Consider the following 26,231-nt stretch of genomic DNA (forward strand, 5'->3'; position numbering starts at 1 on the left):
ATCATACAGCTTCTGCCTTAATAATAATAATGTTTTTTAAAATATATATATATATATATCCCACCCTCCCTAGCTGAAGCCGGGCTGAGAGCGGCTAACAACAATAAAAGTAGCACAGCATTCTAAAATCAGTTCCTTCTAAAATCAATTCAGAATCAAATTAATGGCAACCATTGGGCTAGAGTTCTATGAGGATTACCAAAGGAGGGGGTCAGACTGTGCCTTGGCCAAAGGCCTGGTGGAACAGCTCTGTCTTGCAGGCCCTAGTCTCTTGTGACAGAGTGTTCCACCAGATCGGGGCCACAGCCGAAAAAGCCCTGGCTCTGGTTGAGACCAGCCTAACCTCCCTGTGGCCCGGGACCTCCAAGATGTTTTTGTTTGAAGACCGTAAGGTCCTCCGTGTGACATACCACGAGAGGCAGTCCCGTAGGTACGAGGGTCCTTGGCCGCATAGGGCTTCCAGCACATGAAATGGAAACACAAATCCTCTTGCTTGGCAATAATGTGCAGTTGCAGACTGCCCCAAAATCCCTGGATGTAGGGCGGTATAGAAATTTAATAAATAAAATTAAAATACCTGGTGCAGGCAGGGACTTGAGAAAAGTGTTTAACATTTAAAATAGGCACACAATTAAAAAGAAAAAAAGTTTCATTTCTGTAGATAGGACACAACACTTTTTAAAAAAAGTAGTTCAATTTTCTGCTTTATCCAAAGCATAAAAAGCACCAAAAATGGCATTTGGAGGGGGAGTTTGATGGCAGGCAGGTATCTTGATACTCTTCAACTCAGAAAAGAAATCTGAATGCTTAACCATTAAAAACAAAAAGTTATGCTTTTAATGGGATCAGCACAGAACTTCTCAGTAGAATTTTTATTAGCAATGAAGACAATTTGGTCCACCGCAAAAGGGAAATCAGCTTCTTGTATTAACTAAACACAGTCTTTGCTATCTAGAGTTCCTTCATCTAAATCATTCCCAGGCCACCAGAACTGGACATCCTGGGGTAATGCATAAGAATTCCACTCACCTGCTTCGTTGGTATTTCCATCCTGAATAGATTAAATGGAAAGGAGGCATTTTAATTGATGTCAGATGCCTCAGCCCCCTTTTGTTCCCCTCTCCTTTCCACCCACACACCATAGAAAGAGGAGGAGGAAGAATCACTCCAAGCAATGTGGTTTCACTGATCTAGAGACCAGTTGAGGCCACTTAGACTCAATTACACAGGTTCACAAGAGAGGTCAAAGTAAGGAGTGGCTTAACAATGTCCCAGAGGTCAGGAACCCAATGCTGCTCCTTTAAAACTCCCCAGCACAGAGCCCATGACCCTGCTTACTGCATCTGTAAAACCAATTACAGCAGAAGCTTCATCTGTTGGCAATCAGATCCTCATTTACAGCAGTTCTGAGGACCTCCAGGTTCATCTCTGTGACTTTACAGGTTTTTCTGTTTGTGGGTGAGGTGTCTGCTCTTTTCCCACTCTGAGTCCTTTCATAAGGTAAAAGGAAAGTACACAAACTGACCATTAACCTAATTCTCATGAAAACTAAAAAAATCAGTATGCTGTTTCTGCAGTAATTCAACGAGTTCTGGGTAAAGCTGGGAGAAACTGTCAATTTAGGCTTCTTTCAGTTTTTCAACCTTAAAAAATTAAAGTCCTCACTAAAATTCATCAGACATATACATTTTTCTATGCAATCTCCCCCAATTGCAGAGATTTTTTTTTGCAAGCAGTTTCCCTAATATAAATGCATTTTTGTACACCTGTAGGAATGTTTAGAATCTATTTTTATGTATATGTTATCTCTTTTTTTATCTTGTTGCAAGCAACTTTGAATTTTAAAGCCTCAAACTGTAAAGTGGTTTATAAGTTGGATACAAAACACAAAATTGTACTGAACCATTATTTTGTGCCTGAATCTTAATGAACCTCCGGATTCTAGGGAGAAAGAGAAAAGGATCCCAAAATGCCACTCTTGATCTACAATACTGCAGTCAGTAATTTGTCACAAGATGAATAGAGGAAGCATATCTAAATTAAAGAGGACAAACCTGACCTCTACTTGACTTCAATTTAATAAATAGGCTAGCTCTTCCCCTGGGCTAAATTGATTTGACCTGTGCCCACAAACATATAAATTTTACTCACTGCACATTTACTGTGAGGGCAAAAAATAATAATGACACACATCTGTTCAATAAGGCCATTAAACATGTCATGTCATTTCAGGTATGGGGTGATCAGCATTCCTGGCATGGTCCAAGTGAATGCTACCATTTACAAGTTTTAAAAAGCAATGGAAATATGTAACTCCAAAAAGTGAGGCGAGGCAGAACCCTCAAAAGCCTTCACTAATATACAGTGGTACCTTGGTTTAAGAACAGTCTGGTTTGAGAACGATTTGGTTTACAAACTCCGCAAAACCGGAAAGAGTGTCTTGGCTTGAGAACTTTACCTCAGTCTAAGAACAGAATCTGAATGGTGGAAGGGCACCGGCGGCCTGAGGCCTCATTAGGGAAAGCACACCTTGGTTTAGGAACGGTTTCGGTTTAAGAATGGACTTTCAGAACAGATTAAGTTCGTAAACCGAGGTACCACTGTATTTGCATTCAGGACTGGTACCAGGTTTGAGGGGGCATTGGGGAAGCATTCCCTGGTGAGACATCTCCTCAGTTAGTGAACGCTGCTTGTGACAGCTACCAAAAGCAGAGCTGCGCTGTGGGTGGCTAGATGTACCGGCCATTTTAATTTCCCACAGTGCCTTTATATCATAGATTATGGCCCTCACGATGCTATTGGACCACACAAGAAATGGAGAAGCCCTAAAGACCTCCCTCTCAGGTCCTTTAAACTATTCCCATGTTATGGGCCCCTCCTGCAGCACATAGTTAAACTCTGGAACCCACACAAGCGACTGGTGGCCACCAACCTAAATGGCTTTAAAAGAGTATTAGACAAATCCATGGACAAGAGAGCTATCCGTAGCTCCTAGCCATGATGACCCTATGACCTGCCTCCACAGTTGGAGGCAGCAATGCTTCTGAATACCAGTAGCTGGAAATTGCAGTAGGGGAGAGGACTCTTGTGCTCAAATCCTGCTTAAAGGTTTCCCACTGGGGCAGCTGCCCCCATGATGCCAGCTCCGCAGCAACCATCTCCAGCTTAGCCTCTGCCACTGAGGGGTTGAAGTCCTCCCCACCTCCCCAGTGAGGCTCTGAGTTCCAAAGAAGGGGTGATGGAGAGTGCTGATGGGTCTGCTTCCCTCTTTCCAGCCTCTGGAGTCACAAGGGGAGAACCTCTGGCTCTAGGTGCCAGCACTACACACATATATTTTCTCTCCTTCTCCTCCTCCTCGGTCTGGAGATGCAAAATAATAATAATAATAATAATAATAATAATAATAATAATAATATTTATTTATACCCGCCCTCCCCAGCCAAGGCCAGGCTCAGGGCGGCTAACAAGCAATAATAAAAACTAGTTGAATGAATACAACTTAAAAACAAGATTAAAATACAACATTAAAATATTGAAACATTAAAACATTAAAATGCAGCCTTGTCACAGGAGGAGAAAGGAAAAAGAAAGAGGGGGAGGGAATCAAACTGACTCCAAGCCAAAGGCCAGGCGGAACAACTCTGTCTTACAGGCCCTGCGGAAAGAAATCAGATCCTGCAGGGCCCTGGTCTCATGAGACAGAGCGTTCCACCAGGCCGGAGCCAGTGTTGAAAAGGCCCTGGCTTTGGTTGAGGCTAACCTAACTTCCTTAGGGCCTGGGACCAGTAGGGTGTTGCTATTTATGGACCTTGAGGCTCTCTGTGGGGCATACCGGGAGAGGCGGTCCCGTAGGTACGAGGGTCCTAGGCTGTGAAGGGCTTTAAAGGTCAAGACCAGCACCTTAAATCTGACCCTGTACTCCACTGGGAGCCAGTGCAGTTGGAAAAGCACCAGGTGAATGTGATCCCATGGCAGAGACCCCGTGAGGAGCCTCGCTGTAGCATTCTGCACCCGCTGGAGTTTCTGGGACAGCTTCAAGGGCAGTCCCCTGTAGAGCAAATTACAGTAGTCAAGCCTGGAGGTGACCGTCGCATGGATCACTGACAGACCTGAGAAAATATGAAGGGCCTGCTCAATCAGGCCAATGGCCCATCTAGTCCAACATCTTGTTCCTGCAACAGCCAACCAGATGCCCCAGTGGGTCTCCTCAGTCTGCTATTCAGTCTGCATGGGCAGATTCAAGGGCCCCCCTGCTCAGCCTTGAGGCAGGGTAACGCAGCGGTGGAGGAAGCCGCTTGGGCGCCTGGGGCAGCACCAAAATCTCACAAGATCTCATGGCACATGCAATATTTTGCTGGAAGCTGCTGCTTCTGCTTCTTTGCAGGCTATGTCACACAACCCAGGTAAGGGAGGTGTGAGTGGGTGGACAACACAGCAGCACACCCCCCCCCATGGGACATGGCAGCTCCTACTTCTTAGACTTGTCTTTAAACAAGATTTAGACTAGAGAGCCCTTCAAAAAGAGGGCACCTTCAAAGAGGGGGCTGTCCTCTGTAAAGTAGGTCAGGTGGCCACCCTATCTGTGAAGCTCTGAAGACTCTGCAGAACCTCAGGAGATACCATAGGAACAAAGACCAACAGATACAAAAAGGCAAATTAACAGCTGCAGAGGAGAATTTTGCTTCAGCTTCTGCCCCTGCTCTGACCCAGATATAATCACCTACCCGCTCATTTATTCATCCTACTTGAAAATGGCCAGCTAAAATATCCTCCAGGGAAGTGGCTCTTAACCCCTGCTGCCTAGGCATAAGAACTTCATGACCTCTAGCTTTGCAGAAATTCAGCTGCCTGCAGGCATGTAAAAAAGATGTAGCCAAAGTTCAATTCAACTAATTAGGCTTCTCCATCATGAACCTAAGAGACATATTACAGATAGGTAGCCGTGTTGGTCTGCCATAGTCAAAACAAAAAAAAAATTCCTTCCAGTAGCACCTTAAAGACCAACTAAGTCAGTTCTTGGTATGAGCTTTCGTGTGCATGCACACTTCTTCAGATACACTGAAACAGAAGTTTCCAGACCCTTCTATATAGTGAGAAGGTGGGGAGGGGTATTACTCAGAAGGCTGGTGGGAATGGGTGATTGGCAGATAGCTGTGATGAGCCTGTTGACGACTCTTAACGACTGCAATAGGTCTTACAGGAAGAAGCAAGGGGTGAAAAGGTGAAAAATGGCTTTGTCATGTATAATGAGATAAGAATCCAAGGTCTTTGTTCAGGCCAGGTTTCTCCATGGTTTTAAGTTTGGCGATAAGTTGTAATTCAGCAGCTTCTCTTTCCAGTCTATTTCTGAAATTCCTTTGTAGTAAAACAGCTACTTTGAGATCTTGTATAGAATGTCCTGGGAGATTGAAGTGTTCTCCTACTGGTCACAAGACAGAGAAACCAGTAGAAACCATTTTTCACCTTTTCACCCCTTGCTTCTTCCTGTAAGACCTACTGCAGTCGTTAAGAGTCGTCAACAGGCTCATCACAGCTATCTGCCAATCACCCATTCCCACCAGCCTTCTGAGTAATACCCCTCCCCACCTTCTCACTATATAGAAGGGTCTGGAAACTTCTGTTTCAGTGTATCTGAAGAAGTGTGCATGCACACGAAAGCTCATACCAAGAACTGACTTAGTTGGTCTTTAAGGTGCTACTGGAAGGAATTTTTTTTGTTTTGACTAAGAGACATAGACAAGGCTGAGGCCTCAGTACCAATTTATCATGAATGCCCAGCTGGTGGCAGCAGGCAAACATAACAGTTGTGGTGTAGTGGTTAGAGTGCTGGACCAGGACCCTTGGAGACCAGGGTTCAAATCCCCACTCTGCCATGAACTCGCTTTCAGCATAACCCCCTCACAGGGTTATTGTAAGGATAAAATGGAGTGGAGGGGAATTAATGTGTGCCACCTTGAGCTCCTTGAATAATAGAATTGGAAGGGACTCAAGGGTCATCTAGTCCAGTGTTTCCCAACCTTGGGCCTCCAGCTGTTTTTGAACTACAATTCCCATCATCCCTGACCACTGGTCTTGCTAGCTAGGGATGATGGGAGTTGTAGTCCAAAAACAGCTGGAGGCCCAAGGTTGGGAAACACTGATCTAGTCCATACCCTGCAATGCAAGAATCTCAACTAAAGAATCCATGACAGATGGCCATCCAACCTCTACTTAAAAACCTTGAAGGGAGGAGAGCCCACAACCACCCAAGGGAGACCATTCCACTGTCAAACAGCTCTTGCTGTCAGAAAGTTTTTCCATATGTTTAGTTGGAATCTCCTTTCCTGTACAGTGGACGCTCAGGTTGCAAACATGATCCGTGCGGGAAGCACGTTCGCAACCCACAGCATTCGCAACCTGCAGCGCTGCATCTGCACGTCCACGGGTTGAGATTCGGTGCTTCTGCACATGCGCAAAGCACAATTTAGTGCTTTTGCGCATGCGTGAGTGTCGAAACCTGGAAGTAACCCATTCCAGTACTTCCGGGTTCGTCGCGGTGCGCAAACTGGAAACACAACCTGAAGTGTCTGTAACCTGAAGTATGACTGTAACTTGAAGCCATTGGTTCGAGTTCTACTCTCCAGAGCAGGAGAAAACACGCTTGTTCCCTCTTCCATGTGACAGCCCTTGAGATATTTGAAGATGGCTATCATATCTCCTCTCAGTATCCTCTCTTCCAGGCTAAACATATCCAGCTCCTTCAAGTGCTCCTCATTTGGCTTCAGTTTCCAGACCCTTGATCATCTTGCTTGCCCTTCTCAGTACATGTTCCAGCTTGTCACCATCCTTCTTAAATTGTGGCGCCCAGAATTAGACACAATTGGAGAGGCAGTGGTGGTTGGTACCCATTGGGACATGGAATGCAGGGCGACCAACAATAGGTGGCACCACAGCCAATGAAACAGTCAGAGCCAATGATATAAGCCAACTGTTACAAGGGTTGTCCCCATCCTTCTCCTCCCTGCTGAATTCTTCAAGGGCAACACTGAGACTAAGGAGGAGGAGAAAGCTGACAGGCAGGGTCACCTTCTGGATTGTAAGTAGGAAGGCAGAAAGGTGGGGTCTGGCTGAAGGCAGATTGAGGTTGGTGGGCCTGGGCCCCATTCACCCTAATGGACCAGCCTCCACTGGAGGTATCCTCACAACAATTTTGTCATGTAAATTAGGTCGAGGGAGGCTGGCTGGCTGATGATCACCCAGTGAGTTTCATTTGGGGGGGGGGTAGTTGAACTTTTATCTCCAGTCTACCATCCTCTATGAGCTATGCATCCCTGCCCTGAGCTACTCTTTCTTGGGGCAGAGGAACCAGCATTACAATCCTGCAAATGCCACCACCAAAGCAATTTCCTTTTTAAGACAAAAAGAACCTGAAAGAATGGCACATGGCTAAGCATGGACACAGCTGTCTCTGCAGGCTCTGAAACTCTTGTACAGAGAGATCTATTGGGAAGGGCACTAGAACAGCTCCCAGAATGCTCCTAAATTTATGGTGAACAGGCTGGCTGCCCTGAAATATTTCTTTCCAAGTCATCAATGCCCACTTTCTAACACAGATCTCCCTGCACCCTTGGCAATGATAAATCTAAGCCACCAGCAGCCCCCCTCACCCTTTGTGACCTACCCTGCCATGAATCAAACAAGACCAGACATGAAAGTAAAAGGTGAAAGATTTATATGATCTGAAGAGAAACCAGAGAGGATATATTTCTAAATATATCTGGCAAGGGGAAAAACCGAGGAAAAAATATAAAATACTGATAGATGCTAAAGAGAGAGGAGGTTTTCCCCTGCTGGATACGAGATTATATTACGAAGCTTCCTGTCTGTGCTGGTTGAAGGAATGGTTGTCATTGAAGAATCTACATATCTTAGACCTAGAAGGTCATGATTATATACTTGGCTGGCATGCGTATTTGTGCTATGAAAAGTTGAAATTACATAAAGAATTTACATAAAGTAAATGTACATAAAGTACATAAATAAACCATATAATTAGGAAAAAAATGTATAGAGTATGGGATAAATATAAAAACTTATTGGAAAGAGAAACACCACTTTGGTTTTCTCCAGTAGAAGCTATAGGGATGAAGAAGAAGAATATGACGGAAAACTGGGAAACACAGGAATGTGTTAAAGGAGAAAGGTGGAAAATTTAAATCAAAAGAGTTTAAGGACTTATCAAGAATGTTAACATGGATGCTATCATCATTTAAACAAAGTATTTATAAAGGATAAGAAATGGGAGTTTGCAGGACAAGTATCTCAATTAGAGATCGAGATCTGTTAGACTGTAATGTTAAAGTGATGTCTAAAATGTATGTTACTACTAGAATGGGAGACAAAAGATGAACAAGTGAAATCATCAGTGATACACTGGGCAATAGATATTGGTCACAATATAGAAATGGAGGTATGGGAACGATTGTGGAATATAGATATAAAATTTACAGCATGTTATGGTTTAAGAGAAAATTATATGAAAATGCTATACAGAGGGTATCTAACACCTACCAGATGGCAAAAATGCATAAACTGAAATCATTGGAAATGCAAAGAGAAAGAAGGTACCTTTTTCACATGTGGTGGTCGTGCAATAAAGCTAAAGCCTACTGGGAAATGATATATAATGAATTGAAAAAGATGTTTAAGATAACATTTGTAAAAAACACACACCAAAAAACAACAACTAGAAGCTTTTCTTTTGGGGATTATGGGATCAAAGGTACCAATACAGTATAGAAATTTATTTATGTATACAACCACGGCTGCAAGAATGATATTTGCCCAATGATGGAAAGAAGAAGTCCCGACATGACAAGAATGACTACAGAAACTAATGGACTATGCAGAAATGGTGAAACTTACTGGAAGAATAAGAAACCAAGACAACATACTCTTTAATGGGAAATGGAAATCTGTTATCAAATATATACAAACAAATTGTAAACAAATTAAGATATTAGCAGAATTATTGTAAAAATGTGCAGTTGCTAAAATTTATATGAAATAGATGAGAAAAAGTATAAATAAATTTAATTAGGAAATTCTGGGGGAAATAGAGTAAATTTAAGGAACCATAGAAAGAAGGGGAGGGGAGTCAAGGTTCAGCATGTAACAAAAAATTTTACTGTATGATTTATATATATATATATATATATGCTTTCGTAGATTTTCACGGGTACAGGAATGCAGGTTTTGGTGTCCTCGGGTGTCTTCCCGTGTAAAAGTTGGGGTGTCTAGGCGACGTTTCGACGAGGTCTCACTCGTCATCTTCAGGCTGGTGCTTTCGGCTTCTTGTTACTGGAACAGAGCGGGATCTCAATGTTTGAGTTCCTATAAATACTGTAGAGGGGGTGTGGTGTCTAGCCTCCAATGTTCTGGGCAGAGAGGAAGTTCCCAGGCTAGTGTGCCTTTTCTTCTTTTGTTCCTTAATTACTTGAGAGATACCTTGAGTGATTTCTTGAGTGATATCCTGAGTACCACTTAGGTGGGTCATTAGGTGTGGATTAGTTGCTAAAGTCTTTGTGTCTTGACCTCTTGAACTTTGTGAAGAGTTTTCCTGAGAAGATGGCTGTATTGCACTTAGTTGTGCTTTGGCTTGGCTTCGTGTATAGGGGCGAGCTGTGGTTTTGTGGCTTGTGTCAGCCAGATCTGTGTAGGGATTGCAGGGGGGTGCAGCATCCGGAGGTGCCACCATGGATTGGCTACTGGATGGTGTCAGTAATTCATCTGTGGAGAGGGTCTGGGTTTGGGTCTGGTGTGGTTGATTGGTGTTGGCGTTCTGTGTGCCTCTGGATCTGGTGTCAGTTTTTGTGGGGAGGGCTAATCCATGGTGGCACCTCCGGATGCTGCACCCCCCTGCAATCCCTACACAGATCTGGCTGACACAAGCCACAAAACCACAGCTCGCCCCTATACACGAAGCCAAGCCAAAGCACAACTAAGTGCAATACAGCCATCTTCTCAGGAAAACTCTTCACAAAGTTCAAGAGGTCAAGACACAAAGACTTTAGCAACTAATCCACACCTAATGACCCACCTAAGTGGTACTCAGGATATCACTCAAGAAATCACTCAAGGTATCTCTCAAGTAATTAAGGAACAAAAGAAGAAAAGGCACACTAGCCTGGGAACTTCCTCTCTGCCCAGAACATTGGAGGCTAGACACCACACCCCCTCTACAGTATTTATAGGAACTCAAACATTGAGATCCCGCTCTGTTCCAGTAACAAGAAGCCGAAAGCACCAGCCTGAAGATGACGAGTGAGACCTCGTCGAAACGTCGCCTAGACACCCCAACTTTTACACGGGAAGACACCCGAGGACACCAAAACCTGCATATATATATATATATATATATATATATGCTTTCGTAGATTTTCACGGGTACAGGAATGCAGGTTTTGGTGTCCTCGGGTGTCTTCCCGTGTAAAAGGGGAAGACACCCGAGGACACCAAAACCTGCATATATATATATATATATATGAAAGACCAGACACGAAAGGCAAATCTTGGATTGACCTCAGCCATGGGTAATGGAAATGAAGCAGATGCCAGGGGTATTTTGACCCACCCTACATCCATCATCAAGATCTTTCAAAGAGAGAAAGGGCAACTCTTAACATCGTCCTGGGGAGAGAGGCAGAAATAAATCTTACAGCTTCCAATTGCTGGGTGTTTCCCAAACTCTTGCTGAAGGCACCACAGCAGAGGTGGGCCAGCTGGTGGGAGGTGGAGTCCAACAACATCTGGGTGGCCCAAATCCCCCATTCCTGATTTACAGGGTTAAACAGCAGTGTGGAACCTGCTATCCTCCAAATGCTGCTGGACTCCAGCTCCCATCATCCTAGGCCACGTGCTGGATCAAATCAAGGGTTCCTCTCTTCCACCTTTTGTGGAGGGGGCAGCTCTTGAGGTATTACAGTCCTGACCTGAGCCGTTTAAGGCTTTGTAGGTCAAAACCAGCACTTTGAATTGGGCCCAGAAACTACAGTGGTACCTCGGGATGCGAACAGGATCTGTTCCGGAGCCCCATTCGCATCCTGAAGCAAACACAACTGTGTCCGCGCATCTGCGCGTCGTGTTTTGCCACTTCTGTGCACGACGTCATTTTGACTGTCTGCGCATGCGTGCGCAGTAAAACCCGGAAGTAATGCACTCCGTTACTTCCAGGTTGCTGTGGAGTGCAACCCAAAAATACTTAACTTGAAGCACTTTTATCCTGAGGTATGACTGTAATTGGCTGCTCTATGTATAACTTGTTTCAGTAACCCATGGAAAATGGGTGGCTGGGTGGACGGGCATCTCTTTGTATTAAGAACTGATTCAATGAAGTTGTGAAATAATTCTAAATTCTAAACTTGTTTGTAAATTAATTGCATGTTTGAAACAGATACTGTTTTGAGTTTGACTGACAAGCCATGCAAAGTGGCCTGGGTTCTGACTACTGCTTCTTCATATTCCACCTCCCCTCCCACTGTGCAAATCACTATTGTTGCTGTTCTCGTGTAAATTCTCTGTGTATTTCCTATTTTTTACTAACTTCTAGTTTTTCATTAAATGAATTATTTTCCCCCTTTTGTGCAACAAGCTTTGGCTGATTAAACAATCTGTGGCTTTTAAAATGTGTCAGGGGTGTGTGTGGTTTTTTTATGCTATATATTTTATGTTTTCCTTGTGTGTTTTATGTTGCGGTCTTTGGCTGAAGGGAGGTATATAAATTTAAATAGTAATAAAATAATAAGTTAAGGATTCAATGAGTCAGCCTCTGTCACTAGAGGCATGGGTGATTCTGTCAAGTTTCTCATCCGTTCAGTCTTAAATTCGGTTCCCTGCACCTCTGAAGTAATTTGCAATTTTATTAAAATTCATCAGCACTTTAGTTGGAATTTCTTCTGATACACACAGTTTTGACCAATTCTACTGCAAACAATGTCTCCTAATAAAATGCATTTGTGCACCTTTCACACTAATATACGCAGTTTTAAGTGCATTTCCCCACTAAGAGATGCATTTTTGGTACATTTTGTTTGGGAGATCAGCATTGCTAAATTTTCATAGACTCATAGAATTGTAGAGTAGGAAGGGACCCCCGTGGGTAATCTAGTCTAAGGTTACCAGACCTTTTTCAATGAATCCAGGGACACGTTTCAACTTCCTGCTAAATAGATGGATTTTGTCAGGGGACTGATTTGTAAATCTGGGGACTGTCCCTGGGAATTGGGAACATCTGGTAACCTTAATCTAGTCCAACCACCTGTAATGCAGGAATCTCAGCTAAAGCATCCACAACAGATAGCCATCCAAACTCCAGTGCAGGAGAGACAAGGCTGTCTCAAGCATATGCAGTGCTGGGTGCAAAGATCTGCCCGGTGGCCCCCCCCCCCGGTTGCGCAGTCCCAGGTGTGCAGAAGGACGGAGCCAGCTGGCCACCTCAGCATCTCGCTGGCTTGGTCACCCCTGAACTCATGGCGCAGAGCCACCCACAGCAGAAGAGCCCACTGTGGCGCTCCAACCAATGAACAGGCTCTTCCCTGGACTCAACTCTCGGGCCCCGGACTCTCGGCCTGGCACCCCTAAGAGCCTGGTGCCCGAGTGTCCTGCACCCCTAGCGCCTATGGGTAAGTCGGCTCTGAGGAGAGATCGCCACCTTCCAAGGGAGTCCGTTCCACTGCTGAACAGATCTTACTGTCAGAAAGTTTTTTTCCATATGTTTAGTTGGAATCTCCTTTCCTGTAACCTGAAGCCATTGGTTTCAGTCCATGTGGTTTCAGTCCATGTGTTGGTTCAAGAAGGGAAATTAGATAGCTTCTCATTCAAACACAAAGTCTAATTTCTCCACCATCCATATCTGTCACATGCGGCCTAGTGCAGATGACATCAGTACCATGAGCTTTGTTCCAAGAGAGACTACAGGGCACACTTATATACAGAAATCAGTTTATATGCCTTAGCACAAAAAATGGAACAACATGACATCATTTGGCTCAGGATTATAGTCATTCAGCTGTACCAGCAAGTGGGAAATCCACCAGCATTAGACCATCAACCAAAGTTGATGCAAGCTGGTTGAGAGAAGAAGGGAAACACCATGACCCAACACCACCCAGCACTATGCCCAATCCATCCAAACTGTCTGACTGACAGTATTAGGAATGGCCTCCACTGAGCCAGCCAAAACCAGCAGAAGAGCCCAGCACCTGACCTCAACTGCAGGAAAGTCAAGCCTTCTCCTATCAAGCTTTGTGAGTTCTGCAAATAGCAATAAATAAAATAATAGTCTGCTAGTACTGTATGTGATGACAGGGTGGTAGCATTAGAAAACAATCAAAATTGACAGTTTTGTCCATCCCTGGGACTGTATGGATGGTGACAGGTGTGTAATTAAAATTATCTGCAGAATGCAAAACAGGTCCCTAGAAGCTTCAGGTGCTGGATCGCACAGCACTTCCTAAATTTTACATATACTGTATATTTATTATCTCATTATGACATACATATGATGCCACAACCATCATAGGCTAATATCTCACCCCATATCACTTTTCTTGTAAACAATATGAGAAAGGTTCTACCTTATCCTTTACAACAATTCTCAGTGGATCTAACAAAACATACCCCTCTTGGCCTGGGCTGCCCATCCATTAGGCAAGTTGAGGAAACTGCCTCAAACGGCAGGATCCATAGGGACAACAGATTCCAATGCAGATCTTTATTCCCCTTGTTCCCGATGTAGATCTTCACTCTCTGCTTCTTCCCTGGTGGGAGGGGAGTGTTGTTTTGCTCCGCAGGTGCCAAAATGTCTTGGGCCAGCCATGCTCTGGGCCACAGCTGGAGAATCTGCTTTGCATGCAGAAGGTTAAAGGCTCAATCCCCAGGTTGAAATGGTAGTGGACACTGTCAGAAATCCTGGAGAACCTCTGCCAGCCAGTGCAGACATTCTTGATTGTAAGCGGCAAGTATTTATCTCTAAATTAAACTTCAATATGCTCAAACCTGTGGCCCTTTTGCTTTATCTGCAACACATTAGTCCGTTCAGTCACACAAGATCTGTGCAACAAGTGAGCACATATATTTAATGCACAGAGTAAATATGCTGCAGGAATGTCTTAAGTAGCCCCAGTCAGAGGATGTCATGAGAGTACAGATGCCTTGAGAGTATAGAGCAGCTAGCCCTGAAACGGCTAAAAAGAATCGCCCAACTAACCTTTTATAAAGCAGAGTTGCCCACTGAACCAGAATGTGGAGTGGGTGTAGCTCAGTGGGTAGATCATACAGGCAATTCCAAGTTTAATCCTTGACATCTCCAGGTAGGGCTGTGAGAGAATCCTCCCCACACCCCTGGGGAGGTGCCACCAGTCGGTGTTGGCAATATTGAAATACGTAGCTAGGCCAATGGTGCAACTCACTATAAGGCAGCTTCCTATGTACTCATTACAGCAAAACGGTGGTATTACAGTAGTAGAACATCTGCTTTGTCCCAGGTTCAACCCCCATCTTCTCCAGATAGAGATGGGAATACCCGCTGCCTCCTGAAACCTTAGAGAGCTGCTGCCAGTCAGCATAGACAGTGCTGAGTTGGATAGTCCAGTTGTTTGACTCAATATAAGGAAGCTTTCTATGTAGATTCAGCTGAGACATTTAACACCCAACCTGAGCTAGCTTGGCTTCTGGAGGTGAATGTTTATCCTCCCAAGTGGCAGTATATGATCTCACAGTGAGTAATGTCTTCAAGATCTGGAGTTCTAAAATGATGTTAACAGCCCCCATCCGGGGGGGGGGGGAGACTTGTCTCTTCTTCCAGCTGTGGTGACCTCTTATTTGTATGACCACAGACATTGAACATAAAACCCATGTTAAATCTTATTAGCCTGCCAAAGCCAGTACCCAATCACTAACATGTGCTAGAATGACAATACTCTTCACAGATGCCTATGGACAGGGAAAGCAAGGTTCCTTGTCTGAAACCCTTGAAACCTGCTGCCAGATGGTAGGCAGTGCTGTGTTACTGAGTAGCTCAATCCCTGGCTGCAACTCTGCACATGCTTTTGAACTGTATGTGTGTGATGGGGAACCTGTTGTAGCCCAAAAGCCATGTACCTTCTGGGCAACATTCCAGGGGTCGGGGAACATGCAAACGTGGGGAGAGCAACACAGCCAATTTTACCTTTGTACAGCATTCTACTTTCTACACACTCCCCTTTGTCCTCCATCCAGGCAGCAAAGAGGTACCATCAGAGTTCTATGGACACATTCTAGCCAGGCAAAAACACTGAGGTTGCAAAGGATGGGTGGGGTGGGGGTCAGTGAGGGGCATGGCCTTGGGACAATCCCAAGGAAGGTTTACTCTGCCCTGTTCTAAAAGTTGGAGATCTTGCACACTGCTATGCAGAATAGTCCTGTATCAAAAGCACAAGTTGCCACCTCCACTTTAGACCAGGACAGCAGCTGCATAGCCTATGGTACTGAATAATGTCCAGGAGCACTTTAGACCATAGAGCTCAGGCCTTACAGACCCATGAGATTGGAAAAGTTATGTGGATCTTTCCTTGAACAAAGACATTTTGGGCAGCAAGTCAAGCCCACCCCACAAAAAAAGAAAGAAAAGAAACACAGACCCATCTCCCCTCTCCCCCTGCAAAATACCATAACATAGCATAGCCAGCAATTTACAACACAAGGTTTGCTGTCTGATGTCTGTCATTCATTAAGCACCCTAGCTTGACAGATGCTCTTTTTAAAAAGAAAGAAGAAAAGAAAACAAAGAATTATCCTGCAGGTTTCCCATTCACAAAAGAAAGACTTGTTTATGGTAATCTCTTTTTGATGTTCTGGATTCAGAGCTGATCCTCAGTGCCAGGCTGCAGACATCCAACCAATTTCATATAAAGGCAGGTGTTGCAATGTGTGGCACAACCCATGAGGGTTGGGATCCACTGCCAGCAATTTAGGAAGGATGGTCCAGAGACGCAGGGTTAAATTGCAAACAAAGCAGAGGCAGGGAGTCATTTTTAGCCCAAGGGCCACATTTCCTTCTGCGCAATCCTCTGGGGGCCACATGCCAGTAGTGGGCGGGGCAGAAGGAAGTGGAACAATGGTGCAAATTTCATCCTCCTTCAGTTTCTACACACACACCTCTTTAGCCTCCATCCAGGCAAGTAAGAAGAAAAATTTGGAGTTCAAAGGTGCAACCCAGACAGACACAAACACTCAAGGAGGGTGCGAATCAGAGACAGAAATTTGATTTGGGGAGAGTCGCAAGGACCAGAGAGGTCTGTAGGGCTGCATGTGGCCCCTGAGACTGAGGTTCCCCATCCCTGGGTTAAGATAATCAGGGTAAATGGACCCCTGGAATCTAAACAGATCAGCAAGGATGCTTTGATGGGGAACATTTAACCCACCTGTGTGGACTGTGGCTGCTATCGGGGAGACTTCGCTGCTTCTGATGCAGCTAGGGCTGGATTAACCATTAAACAAAATAAGCACATGCTTATTTTCCATTGTCAGATTTTAAACATTAATGGTCACATATTGCTCAGCTAAGCATTCATTTTCTATGTTGAAGTACATTAAAAATCTGAACAGGACAACCATGCAACAATCCTCTGGGATAGCTCAGTGTCCTCTGGGATAGCATGGTTATTATGATGGGATTTTTAATATACTTCAACAGAGAAAATGAATGCTAGCTGAGCATGAGACTCTTAAAATCAGATTTAACAATCCGATCAAAGACTTTGCAATTAGAAAAAGTAGGAGAATTTCCCCCCAAACATAAATAAAGTGGAAGTATACAAAAACAAATATTATTTTCCACCTTACTGTAGGTTTGTTTCAATTTAAAAAATTGCATTTTGTTTTACAGTTTATTATTGTTTATATTCTGAATTAGATATATATGGGTGCACCAAAATCTTTTAAGGGCTTAGGGCCTCTAAAGGTCTTAATCTGACCTGCATACAATGAGAGGTTACTCAAACAGATGGCTTGATCCCAGTTCAGCAAGGCTGTGCTACTGCTCTTAACAAAGAGTTGCAAACAGCGCTAGTCCTACTCAAGGTAGACCCACTGAAATTAACAGGCATGAGTTAGGTTTATTACTTTAAGTGGGTCTACTCTGAGTAGAACTTGGTGGGATGCTGAATCCTGCAGCACAGTTCTTGACAGGAGTGACACCCTGTCAGCATGTAGCAGCCCTATAGTACATGCTTTCCTAGGAGTAAGTCCCGCTGAGGTCAATGGAGCTCACTTCTGAAGAGATGTACAGTAGGGTACACCGTAGGAACAATGATTTTGAGGGTGCCTACCTGGGTGTAAGGGATGTGGGTGGCACTGTGGGTTAAACCACAGAGCCTAGGGCTTGCCGATCAGAAGGTTGGTGGTTTGAATCCCCATGACGGGGTGAGCTCCCGTTGCTGGGACCCTGCTCCTGCCAACCTAGCAGTTCCAAAGCACATCAAAGTGCAAGTAGATAAATAGGTACCGCTCCGGCGGGGAGGTAAACAGCATTTCCGTGCGCTGCTCTGGTTTGCTAGAAGTGGCTTAGTCATGCTGGCCACATGACCCGGAAGCTGTACACCGGCTCCCTCGGCAATAAACCGAGATGAGCGCCACAACCCCAGAGTCGGCCACAACTGGACCTAATGGTCAGGGGTCCCTTTACCTTTTACCTGGGTGTAGGCAGTCATCAGACACATGGGTCTGTACTACTCAGAACAGACCCACTGAAATTAATGGGCATGATTAACACTGACAGGTCACTTCCTATCCAGGGAACTCCAGGGAATTAAATATAAGGTAAAGGTAAAGGTACCCCTGCCCGTACGGGCCAGTCTTGCCAGACTCTGGGGTTGTGCGCCCATCTCACTCAAGAGGCCAGGGGCCAGCGCTGTCCGAAGACACTTCTGGGTCACGTGGCCAGTGTGACATCGCTGCTCTGGCAAGCCAGAGCTGCACACGGAAACGCCATTTACCTTCCCGCTAGAAAGCGGTCCCTATTTATCTACTTGCACCCGAGGGTGCTTTCGAACTGCTAGGTTGGCAGGCGCTGGGACCGAGCAACGGGAGCGCACCCCACCGCGGGGATTTGAACCGCCGACCTTTCGATCGGCAAGTCCTAGGCGCTGAGGCTTTTACCCACAGTGCCACCCGCGTCCCTTAGTCTCAAGTTAGTCTCAAGTTAATTTAGTCTCAAGTAACACTACAATGAGGGATGCGGGTGGCGCTGTGGGTTAAACTACAGAACCTAGGGCTTGCCAATCAGAAGGTCAGCAGTTCGATCCCCACAATGCGGTGAGCTCCCGTTGCTGGGTCCCTGCTCCTGCCAACCTAGCAGTTCCAAAGCACATCAAAGTGCAAGTAGATAAATAGGTACCACTCCAGCAGGAAGGTAAACGGCATTTCCGTGCGCTGCTCTGGTTCACGACTGGACCTAATGGTCAGGGGTACCTTTACCTTTACCTTTAACACTACAATCGTTAACCTCACTTTCCTGCGAGTCAGCCTCAGTGAATTCAATTGGACTTACTTCTAAGTAGACACTGTGAAGATCGCAGTGTCAGGACCACCCCTACCCCCCACAAATGCCTCCGCGTCAATTCCCGCTCCCCAAAGAGCCACCTGCTCGTCTTCCGCTGACCAGGGGCGCCTCCCTCACCTGCAGGCAGCCCCGAGCCGCCGCCGGCTGCGGAGTCTCCTCCATTCCGCTCTAGATGGCTTTGCCCGGCAGTCGCAGATCCCAAACCCTGGGGCCAGAACAGAAGCAGCGGAAGGAGCAACATCACCGACGGCTTCTCTCGAACAAAGGGCGCTGCCGGAAAGCCCGAGGAGACCGTTTCCCACCGGGCGGCAGAAAACGCTTGCGAGAGGCTGAGTGTCCGACGAGCCCGTGGACCCGGCTCAGAAAGGCTTGAGGGAAACTTCCCCGCTCCACTCCCTGGGCATGGCGCCGCCCCGCGCAGCCACAGCCGCTAAGATACGCGCTGTGGGGCTGGGGGCGGAGGGGAGAGCGTGGCTGTTAAGGTGAAAGTAACTTTCTTGAGAGTAACTTCTGTTACATTGGAATAGGATAGGAATGAACACTGCAAGGGCGTTCGGAATAGACAGAAAGACAGACAGGTAGATAAGAGGTGTGTCTGTTTCAAACAGCAAGGTGAATTTTCCCACTTTTAAATAATAATAAAAAATACAAGATGTGTGTCTTGTATAAAAGAATGGATTTAAAAACTTTAGAAGCCCAAAACAGTGAAAAGATTAGGGTGCCCCCCCTCCCGAAATAAAAATAGTCATAAGCCTTGGAAGAAAATTTTATTTTTTGGAAATGTATGCGAAACCTAAATGTATGCTGAAATTAAAAGAGCTTATGCTTCCATATTTTCTGGTTGCAGAATTATTTCAAAAACAATTTTAGCACTGGGTGAGGGGTTATGGGCGTAGCCAGGATTTATATTCGGGGGGAGGCTTCATGTTGCGGGGGGGGGGAGGGCGCAGAACCTGAGTTAAGTGTTTTTATGGATTTGCTTGATTTGGGGAGGGGGCAGCTGCCCCTCCCTGCTCCTCTTGGCTATGCCCTTGTGAGGGGTGCCCCTTCTCGGCTGGTGAGCTATGCATGTGCTTAGTTGGCTACTGGATAATCCAACACATGAATATTCATAACTTTAATGTATATTTGTACGCAATGTCAGATTTACTCAGAGATGTCCCACTGAAATCCATCAACTTTATGTAAACTGCACAGAGGTTTTCACTATTCAGTAATACACGTGTTCTGTCAATTTTTTAAAATAAGAAATAAACACCTGCTTAGTGCCAGGAACATAGGAAACTGTCTCCTATTCAGTCCATCAAACTTAGTATTGTCCGCACTGACTGGCAGCAGCTCCCTAGGGTTTCTGATTAGGAACATTTCAAACCCTACCTAGAAATGCCGGGGATTGAACCTGGGACCTTCTGCGTGCAAAGCAGGTGTGAGGAATGTAAGAAGAGCTTGCTGGATCAGTCTACCTAGACAAGCCCAGTATCCTGTTCTCTAAGTGGTTGATTTGAGCAAAAGAGCACTTTCCCCTTCTGTGGTTTCTAGCAAGTGGTATTCGGAAGCATTATTGCCTGTGACAGTGGAGGCAGGGCATGGCCATCATGGTGAGAAGCCACCAATAGCCTTATCCCCTGTTAATGTCTCTTAACCTTCTTTCTTTCTTTTAAGGCGTCCTATTGGGGGTGAGTTCCACTTCTCAACTATGCTCTTCTACAATGGTGTGTGTGCAACTTCAACTTCAACAACGACTTTATTGTTTTATTATTATTTATTATGCATATTAATTGCCTCATAGCAATGACTTTAGGTGAATTTAAAAACAACAGCAGCAGCAACAACAACAACAACAACAGAAATGCAAATGTATAAAATTGCAGCGCCTGAAAACACAACAGAACAATTTTATTCTGGCAAAATATCAGTAAAACACACTTCCATTCTCTCTCTCTCTCTCTCTCTCTCACACACACACACACACACACACAAAATCCATTCCATCACCTTTGAGGTGCTTGCTGTAAAAATGTGAAAAGTAGACTCTCCCCATACCAAGATGCAGCAGCAATTCATCATTCAAAAGCCTGGTGGGCGGGTGGGTGGAGACACACACACACACACACACACACTTTGCCTTGCACCTGCATACATTCAGGGTTGGTGCCAGACAGACCTGTCCTGGGGAAAGCATTCCATAGGCAAGGAGCCGCTACTGAAAAGGCCCCTCCTCTTGTCCAATCTTTCTTTGGTGGGGCCACCCACAGTACAGTCCCTGATCATCTAAAATGAGAGTGGGAAACCTCAGGCATGGGGCTTGTCAGTCTGGCCTTGAGGACCCTCCTCACACCCTCTCTTCAGCTACATCCTCTCATTATGCTATTTTGGGTCCCCCTCCCTTAAAAAAACAACAACCCTGCAATCCCTGTGACTCTTCCAAGCCCGCTGACATTCCCCTCATTTACTACCTGCAATGGTTAGGTTCACTGTTGAAGAAAGCATACAGCTTAGCTTGGAATTACAGGTGGGAAGAGGTGATGGTGCACTCAGGTCATTTTTGCCAGCTTCCCATTAGGAAATATGGTTGGCCACTGTGAGAAGAGGATGCTGGACTCGATGGGTTTTTGGCTTGATCCAGCAGGGCTCTCCTTGCATGCCACTTCAGATTGCAATTGAACAACACTATGTTTGTATGCTTTCTTGGTTCCTGACTCCCTTAAGTCTCCCAGCAAGCATCAGGAGAAAAACCTAAAAAACGTGTTTGCTTAGGTCTCCCTTGAGATGGTGGTTTCCCCTCTCACTGTGGGTGTCAATAAACACAGGAAAGCTAGGGTGAGTGTGTTATCAACATATACAGTATTATGAATGGTCATAGGCTTCTGCCCTGGACCCATTGTTGTTCAGAATCTTTATAAATGACTTGGAGGAAGGTATTGAGAAGATGCTAATCAAATTTGCAGATGACACCAAACTGGGAGGGGTAGCTAATGCTGCTGAAGACAGAAGCAGGACTCAATATGAACTTAGTAGATTCGAAAACTAGCTAAGGTTCTGCACTTAGGCAGGAAGAACCATGTGCACAAATATTAGATGGGGAACACCTGGCTTAGTAGCAGTACATGTGAGGTCTTAATGGGCCACAAGCTTAACATGAGTCAAGAGCATGATGCAGCAGCAGAAAAAAGCTAACACTAGTCTAGGCTGCATCAACAGAAGTACACAGAAGTAATAGTACTGCTCTATTCTGTCTTGAATTCGTGTGGTGCTGTGGGTTAAACCACAGAGCCTAGGACTTGCCAATCAGAAGGTTGGCAGTTCAAATCCCTGTGACGGGGTGAGCTCCCGTTGCTCAGTCCCTGCTCCTGCCAACCTAGCAGTTCGAAAGAACGTCAAAGTAGATAAATAGGTACCGCTCCGGTGGAAAGATAAACGGCGTTTCCATGTGCTGCTCTGGTTCACTAGAAGCGGCTTAGTCATGCTGGCCACATGACCCGGAAGCTGTACGCCGGCTCCCTCGGCCAATAAAGCAAGATCAGCACCGCAACCCCAGAGTCGTCTGTGACTGGACCTAATGGTCTTAGTCAAACCATACCTGGAGTCCTGTGTCCAGTTCTGGGCACGACAGCTTAAAGATAGTGACAAGCTGGAACATGTGCAGAGGAAGGTGACCAAGACTGATCAAGAGTCTGGAAACCAAGCCTTGTGAGGAGTGGTTGAAGGAGCTGGGTATGTTTAACCTGGAAAAGAGACTGAGAGGAGATATAATAGGCACCTTCAATTAACTGAAGGGCTGCCTCATGAAAGATGGAGCAAGCTTGTTTTCTCCTGCTCTGGAGGACCTGAGCCAATGGCTTCAAGCTACAAGAAAGGAGATTCCGACTAAAGACAAGGAAGAACTTTCTGACAGTAAGAGCTGTTCAACCCTTGGGGTTCCTTCCAACTCTACAATTCGCTGATTCTAACCTTGTAAATATTTAAGTTTTACACTGAATCATTAACAAACTGTCTCTTATATTTCACAGCAATTTTGCTACCCTTACATTTTTATTTAGTCTACCATATCCATAAATGTGTATACACTAGGGGTGAGGGGCCTTTTCAGCCTCAGGCTGCATTCCTTCATGGGGAATCTTCCAGGGGCCACATGCCATTTGTGGATGAGGCCAGATGTAGGTGCAGCAATGGATGTGACTTTTACCTTTGTGTAGTATAAATCAGATGCTGATACACACACACAAATGCACCACTCTCCAGGCAAGCAAGAGGCATCATCCAAGTTCAAGGACACATTTGAGCCAAAGAGTTCAAAGAATGTATGAGGGACACGGCCTAGGGAGAATCCCAAGGGCCAGATAAAGAGGCCTGCAGGGCACATTTGGCCCCTAGACCTGATGCTCCCTATCAGGCCTGGGCACAGCATGTTTGAGGCACGGAGGCGGGAGTCATGTTAGAATAAAATGATAAACTCAAACAAAAAAGCAGTGGTCCCTGGTTGGCTTAGTCCTCTGAGGCCTGGGGCAAATGTACCTGGCTGCTTCCCCCTCGCCAGCTGCTGCACAGGCCTGCTCCCCACTCCTGATACAGTCCACGTAGAGAGGATGAGGAGGTGCTGGAATCTGGGTGTGGGGGTGACTGCCCCAAGTAGCAAACCACTGAATTGAAGACGATACCTTCTTAGGGGAAAAGGTCAGAGGCAGGAAGGAGTATAACGGGGCTTCCTGTACCTACTGAGCTTTGCTTTAGTGACTTGATCTTCCAGATCTCTGATATGTTCCTATATTTAGTTGTCCTTTGTGCCTACTTCATACACCTCAATGCTACTTCCTGGTTTATTCTTTGGTTATGACTTTAATCCTTCAGCCTGATGGCTGCATACCCCTCAACCATCCTGATTTGAGTAGGACATCCTGGTTTTTGCTGATTTTTGATTGGATCCCAGAATGTCCCGGGTTTTTTGGTCCAGCACTCTTGCATGAATCAGCTGGCTTGCTCTGGAGAACTGGACCAAAATACATTTGTTTTTTGGTCTTGGGCTCTCACACAAATCGGCTGGCTTCTGCAACAGCTCGGAACCAAAACACTGAGCATCCTGATTTTTATTAGCAGGATGCTGGTGGTTATGTGACTGGTTTGCTGCATGGTTCCTGGCCCATCTCTCCCTCTCCCTCTGTCTCTGTCTCTGTCTCTCATCTGATGAGATATAGTGCACAAAATCTTAGGCTATAGTAAATATGTTGGTGTGTAGCCCTATATCGGGACGCGGGTGGCACCGTGGGTTAAACCACAGAGCCTAGGACTTGCCGATTAGAAGGTCAGCGGTTCAAATCCCTGCGACGGGATGAGCTCCCATTGGCTCAGTCCCTCCTCCTGCCAACCTAGCAGTTTGAAAGCATGTCAAAGTGCAAACAAATAAATAGGTACCACTCCGGCGGGAAGGTAAACGGCGTTTTCCGTGTGCTGCTCTGGTTCGCCAGAAGCAGCTTAGTCATGCTGGCCACATAACCCGGAAGCTGTACACAGGGTCCCTTGGCCAGTAAAGCGAGATGAGCACTGCAACCCCAGAGTTGGCCACAACTGGACCTAATGGTCAGGGATCCCTTTTAGCCCTATATCAATTGAATTTGGTGTGACTTACCTCTGAGGAGCCTTCAGATTTCATCCTTCATTCTAACTCTCAAGTCTCTGCTGCCACATAACTCTGCCATCTCATTTGGTATTTAGTATTATTGGGCTTTAAAAAACAAGCAATTTCTAGCCCCCCCCCCAGTAAAAAATAGCATTTTCCTTTTAATATGCCCAAATACATAAATTTGAACCCCAAATTGCTGATGCAGTTGGAATGGTGCTGAGCAGGCAGGGCCCCCTGTGAAACACACTAGGAGCTCATGCATCCTGGGAAAATTACAGTGACACTCCTCCAGATTGTACAGCACAGTTCTCCAGCCAAGAAACATATTCAAAAGTGCATGTTACTACAGTAAAGTGTGCACAAAAATGCATATATTAGTGGAAATATCATACAAAATGTATTAAGGGGAAATGATTTGCAGAAATGTGTGAACTGGGCAAAACTGTAAGCAAAAATTTGTATTGGGAGAAATTTGCACTAAAATGCTGATGAATTTTCACGAGAAACTTTTTTTCTTTTTAAATTGTACTGATTTGTAATTGTGGGGAACTCAGTTTGGATTGGAAAAATGAGATAAACCAAAATGGAAAGATTTGTTGAAATATAACACACTAAGTTGCCAGTTGCTGTCCCTCCCTTAAAAGAAAGTGGCAACTATAGCTTGCCAAGCCTCTTGTAGACTTAAGAAATCTAAGAATTGTTTACTGTGTCAATTATCTGAGATTCTCTTAACTAATTTTAGATCTATATTGTCCAATAATGTGGCCAGCAGCAGTTTCAGATGTTGTTTGGCCCAGAACATTGAGAAGCAATCTCCTATAGTATAAGGCTTCACCTTAACTACAATATTGCATACTTTTAATACTAGACTGTTCTTTTGGCTGGGACTGCCCACTGCTTTGGTTTAGGTTGAATCACAGCAGGGCATTAGATTACTCCTTCGTGTTTCCTGTAGTTCAGTGTTGATAAATAACTGGTCACAATGATGTCCTATGGCTAAACAGTTTTCTCGGTAAAATGCTATCAGGACTTTCTGCCCTGAATTCCATCGGCATTCTTTAAGTGACATTGCTAATGGTTACGCTCTCTCTTCTAGATGGTGGGTCAAAGCGATGGGATTGTGAACTTGGCATACCCATACTTACCTTGGGTTGATCAAAGTGTACAAGTTGCCAGGGAGGTATGTTCTTCAAGTACCTAATCATCAGGGCTTTGTTTTTGTTTTTCCAGCCAGAACCCACCTCTTAGGTGGGCGCCATTGCCACTACTGTGGTACCTTGAGTTACATACGCTTCAGGTTACATAGGCTTCAGGTTACAGACTCCGCTAACCCAGAAATAGTGCTTCAGGTTAAGAACTTTGCTTCAGGATGAGGTATGAAGCCGCTTGGCAGCAGCGGGAGGCCCCATTAGCTAAAGTGATGCTTCAGGTTAAGAACAGTTTCAGGTTAAGTACAGACCTCCGGGAGGTGTTCATGGTGGGTTCCAGCACCTCTTTTTCTAGAAAAATAGCACTGCTAGTCACCAATCCAAGCCAGATAACTTTTTATCTGCAGTGGTGCTGGGCATTGTGGGCCAAACAAATTTAAACTCCGTGCCAGTCACACAAGAACTTCGTCAACATCACTAGTTCTAAGTGGCTACCTCCTTTAGACTTTTCTCATCCAAAAATCATTTCGGCTATCATATGTTTCTCACTGCTATGGCTGTTTTTATTTTACTTGTAACCTCCTCCTCCTACTTTATATAAATGTGATTTCTGGATTCCTGGGTGGGGGGGAAGGATGAGCACAAAACAGCACAGAATGATCTCTTTGTCATTTGGCACACACCACATTCAGTTAGCACTCTTTTCCTAAGGTTTTATTATTTTAATTCAAGGACTTTGCTTCATACAAAATGTAATTGTAGAAACAACTGCAGAATCCAAAGTTTGGCTGATAAATATTACTCAGGCAGCAAACTATTCAATCACAGAATTCCCAGCCCTCCCCATCAAATCCCCAAGCAAAGTTCCAGTTGTGTTGCATGTTTGGAA

General features: G+C 45.1%; 1 protein-coding gene across 1 annotated transcript in view; it reads right to left on the reverse strand.

Annotated features, from left to right (window-relative positions):
• LOC310836416 (uncharacterized protein) overlaps positions 1 to 18,975 on the reverse strand; it is a 161,811-nt gene extending 142,836 nt beyond the window's left edge. The window contains exon 1 of the mRNA XM_083721576.1: positions 18,695 to 18,975. Within this exon, the coding sequence (XP_083577702.1) occupies positions 18,695 to 18,818 (124 nt within the window). The 5' untranslated portion in view covers positions 18,819 to 18,975. The remainder of the gene's footprint in view (positions 1 to 18,694) is intronic.
• Positions 18,976 to 26,231: the final 7,256 nt, after the last annotated feature.

This window comes from Podarcis gaigeae (genome assembly GCF_964106915.1).
Source record: "Podarcis gaigeae genome assembly, chromosome: Z".
NCBI classification, from domain to species: Eukaryota; Metazoa; Chordata; class Lepidosauria; order Squamata; family Lacertidae; genus Podarcis; species Podarcis gaigeae.